Source organism: Linepithema humile, chromosome 7 (genome assembly GCF_040581485.1).
Source record: "Linepithema humile isolate Giens D197 chromosome 7, Lhum_UNIL_v1.0, whole genome shotgun sequence".
Classification (NCBI taxonomy): domain Eukaryota; kingdom Metazoa; phylum Arthropoda; class Insecta; order Hymenoptera; family Formicidae; genus Linepithema; species Linepithema humile.
This window is the reverse complement of record NC_090134.1, coordinates 6,168,950-6,172,694: the sequence shown is the minus strand read 5'-3', so window position 1 is coordinate 6,172,694 and position 3,745 is coordinate 6,168,950. Positions and strand designations below refer to the sequence as shown.

The 3,745-nt window shown below is 36.7% G+C and overlaps 2 protein-coding genes across 2 annotated transcripts; one reads left to right on the top strand and one right to left on the bottom strand.

Annotated features, from left to right (window-relative positions):
• Nucleotides 1-147: 147 nt before the first annotated feature.
• LOC105668227 (protein PBDC1) lies at nucleotides 148-1,246 on the top strand. The gene is made up of 4 exons (XM_012360470.2): nucleotides 148-367; nucleotides 435-500; nucleotides 609-668; nucleotides 747-1,246. The coding sequence occupies exons 1-4, from the start codon at nucleotides 347-349 to the stop codon at nucleotides 1,101-1,103; spliced, it is 504 nt and encodes a 167-aa protein (XP_012215893.1). The 5' UTR covers nucleotides 148-346; the 3' UTR covers nucleotides 1,104-1,246.
• Ddx56 (putative ATP-dependent RNA helicase DDX56) lies at nucleotides 1,159-3,655 on the bottom strand. The gene is made up of 6 exons (XM_012360466.2): nucleotides 3,438-3,655; nucleotides 2,765-3,208; nucleotides 2,439-2,698; nucleotides 2,160-2,352; nucleotides 1,788-2,092; nucleotides 1,159-1,644 (listed from the first exon to the last, which is right to left on the bottom strand). Exons 1-6 carry the CDS (start codon nucleotides 3,522-3,524, stop codon nucleotides 1,281-1,283), a joined length of 1,653 nt encoding a protein of 550 aa, XP_012215889.2. The 5' UTR covers nucleotides 3,525-3,655; the 3' UTR covers nucleotides 1,159-1,280.
• Nucleotides 3,656-3,745: the final 90 nt, after the last annotated feature.

Genomic DNA, 3,745 nt, shown 5'->3' with positions numbered 1-3,745 from the left:
AAAGAGAAAGAACGAAATAATTATGTTCCTCCCTCCGCGTTCAGAATCGCAACTTGCTTCGAGGTTTCGTTGTAAACAATAAGCGCTTCTAATTGGTGAGACATTTAAATGTTTGTGGAGCGCCATCGCTAGATGGCGACATCATGAAAAATTCGTGGGACGCGTTGAAGCGTCTTTTGGCCGTGGATAATGAATATGTTTATTATGGTTTTCACGTGTCTTATACTACTATGTTAATATTATAACCTGCATCCAGTTTTGAATAATCTGTGGTAGTCTCTGCGAGATTTATAAAATACTCACATTTGTATGGTTAGATATTCTTTTAAGAACTCTGCGGCGCACAATGGCACAAATCGGGAACGTGGTAAGTGAATTTCTTATCTTTTAGAGGCAGAATCTTGATGATAACCTAGCTAATCACACCTATTTAGACAGCAGATCAACTCCTTGCTGGCTCCAGCGTTCTGTCAAGACCCGCTGACGAATTTGGCAATGAGGTAAGTAAAATGCCTAAATAATATTTGTCGCTATGTTATAAAAGGATTTGTCAGCTTCATATAAAAAAATCTCACATCTCCTTTCCTCTAATTCTGTTATTATTTTAGCCATCTTTGGAGGCAGTGTGGGCGATAAAAGCTATGGATCATGCAGAGGTTTATTTTAATGTAAGTTTTACAGCATTTTAAGAAGTATTTATCGAATAAATGAATAATAAAAGTGACAGAAATATTTTTGCGCCTTAGATTTTGTGTTCAGTTGATCCAAAGCTTCTGAGACTTACACCTCATGATGAACAGATCTACAAGGCATTCAAAGATACTTTCCCTAATATGAAGGTGGACAAAATAGATGAAAATGAACTAAAATCTCCAGAAGGGAAGGCAAAATGGAGACCCTTCTGCGAACAGTTTAAGGATATTGTAGAGGATTATAGTTTTGGAACATTATTGAGAGCAGACTGTACTGGAGATTACTCAGAAGAGAATAGCATATTAACAACTAGGATACAATTTTACGCTATAGAGCTTGCAAGGAATAGAGAGGGCTTCAATGATGGTGTACGAGAAAAGTATAAACCAGAGAGAACTGCGAAAAAATAATCCTATTTGATGCCCATAGTTGGGTTAGTACTGACGAAATAAATTCTCAAATATATAAATTTTGATTATTCTTTTTTTACAAACAGACAAAAGAGACATAATTTTGTAAACTATTATATGTAATAAAAAATGCGTAAGACATACGTAACAATGGGCGATCGATTAATTTATAAAGAATTATTTATTGGTTGCTATACGTAAACTGATCAATGGATTTGACGCGCGAGCCTGATGTCTCGATTTGGCAGCTGTTGCTCCCGATGAGGCAGCATTTCTATCAAACTTTCTCTTTCTTCCACCTATTCCCAGAGTTCTCTTCAAAGTCGGTGGCACTATATAGTCAGGCACGTATTTTAAATGCGGTTGCAGTTTCACAGTATGCAAGGCCTTATCTTGACGTAATGACTGAAAGTCTCGCGGATTATCCGCGAAGTAACTTTTGAGTTTCTCACAGTTCATGACTTCCTGTTTGATTTCTTTTAATCGTGCCTCCCTTACAGCGATCCTCGTAACAGCCTTCCAGGCGTCTTTCGCGCGATACCTGAAATTATTATAATTAGTACAGAAAATAATGTTATACGAGAAGCAGAACATTGTGCAATTAAAAATATAAATATTGCATTATTTTATCATTTATAATCTTTAACGATATAATTAAAATTTAAAAAATCGCATAATACTGACCGAAAACCCTCCACTTCTTCCAGTTTAAATTGATAAGTTCTAAATAAACTCTCACGGTTGTACGTGTGCTTCAATTGTTTCTCAACTTCCTCCATCAATGGTCTTTCCCTGAGCGACACGAAACTAAGGGCGGTTCCCTGATTCTTCCCGCGAGCAGTGCGTCCTGCTCTGTGTATGTAAGAGTTTATATCCAACGGAAAATCGAAATTGATGACATTAGATACGAATTGAAAATCAATGCCGCGCGCTACACCCGATTCCTTGTCTTTTTTTCGTTTGCCCCTTTTCATTTGGATCATATACGGCTGTAAGAAATAAGAAAAATGAAATTACTAGTATTTCATTGTATAAAAAAAATGCATACGACCTTACCTCTTCTAATGCTTTCTCGTCTGACGCTATTATGATATCGTAAGTGCCGCTGTTGAACTGTGAGACTGCTCTACATCTCGAGGTCGCCGGTAGCTCGGAATTTAAAACACAAGTAGGAATACCAAACTGCTCTAGGAACAGCTTCAATTTATAACATCTATCCACTGTATTAACGAATATTATGGATTTTCCCCTTAAAAAAATAATATATTTAGTTAGTAAATATTGTTTTGTATTTAAGAGTTGTGTAGTTTTCAGTACATGCGTCTAAAATATTACCTAATTAAATATAATTTCAACAAGGCATACAAAATGGCAGCCTTATCTTTCTCCTCTGCAGCCAGAGTATAATGAGCCAATTGAGTTGGAGGGGCTAAAGGTGGTTCCTCTAGTTTTAAGATCGCGGGATTGTGGAGAACCAATTTTTTCAAAGCTTGAACATCCTCAGACAACGTGGCGGATGCTAAAACTGCTTGATATGTCGTTGGTAGATAAGATAACACAGCTTTAATATCTTTCTCATATCCAAATGAAAATAGCTGAAAAAAATGACAATTTAAATGCTGCTCATACAAAAAAATTAATTCCGTAACAGAGGTACGTACCAAATCAGCCTCATCTATTATTAACGTTTCCAGACTACGTTTCAGCGTCAAATTTCCCGCCTTCAGATGCAGCAATAATCGACCTGGTGTACTCACAACAATATCTGGCATTTCATTCAGTAATGGTTTCTGTGCATCTAGATCTGTTTGCGCACTGATGTCAATTACTCTGACTTCTCTACAGCATTTTATAGTTAAGCTAACAATGACATCGTGAATTTGCTTGCACAGTTCTTTGCTAGGTGTAACAATCAGGCCCTTAATCTCCTGCTTCTGTTGTCTTCGCTTGTTTACTAATATTTTCTGAATAAGTGGCACTGCAAATGCAGCAGTCTTTCCGGAACCTGTACGAGCCCTGATTAAAACATCCTTTCCCTCCAGTAACAAGGGTATTGCTGTTTCTTGTATCAAAGTAGGCTCCATCCAGCCTAATTTTGCAATAGCCTGATTAAAATCAAATGTAACGCATTAATATACTATTACTTGCATTATGAGTTTTTTAATTTTTTGTCATTGTTTAATTATTATTGTAAAACAGGAAAGAATACACAATTTATTTACTCTTCTACAGTTAAATAGCAACCACAGCAATTTATAAACTAAACATAGCTTTATAAAAACTATGCAGGAAAATTTCTAACCTAAATATAAGAATTTATCAAAGCAGATTTACCTTCAATATTCTGTCATCCAGCTCTAGCTCGTGAAAAAGTTTCGATTTCGATTCTTCTTCCTCTAAATCCACTTCGTTTATCGACATCTTTATTATATTAATTCTAAACTTTGCGTATCTTTAGAATTATATACGTATGCCAACACATGGGATAGCACGCACGAAACTAAACGATGGAATCACGTGGTCTACTGTATGTGGTGGGAATGGTATCGTGGTACGTGGTGGTAGTAGTAGTAGTAGATGTGTGGTGGCACCGGGAAGCTCCCCCTTGCGGCCATATGGTTCGCGTGGTGGTAGAATGAGTA

Bases quoted from the DNA above. Each gene is read 5' to 3' on its own strand.
- Ddx56 (XM_012360466.2), bottom strand. From the start codon at position 3,524: ATGTCGATAAACGAAGTGGATTTAGAGGAAGAAGAATCGAAATCGAAA. The intron at 3,209-3,437 runs GTAAATCTGCTT...GATTTTAATCAG, and splicing joins TGGATGACAGAATATTGAAG to GCTATTGCAAAATTAGGCTG. The intron at 2,699-2,764 runs GTACGTACCTCT...CATTTTTTTCAG, and splicing joins TAATAGATGAGGCTGATTTG to CTATTTTCATTTGGATATGA.
- LOC105668227 (XM_012360470.2), top strand. From the start codon at position 347: ATGGCACAAATCGGGAACGTG. The intron at 368-434 runs GTAAGTGAATTT...ACACCTATTTAG, and splicing joins TGGCACAAATCGGGAACGTG to ACAGCAGATCAACTCCTTGC. The intron at 501-608 runs GTAAGTAAAATG...TTATTATTTTAG, and splicing joins CTGACGAATTTGGCAATGAG to CCATCTTTGGAGGCAGTGTG.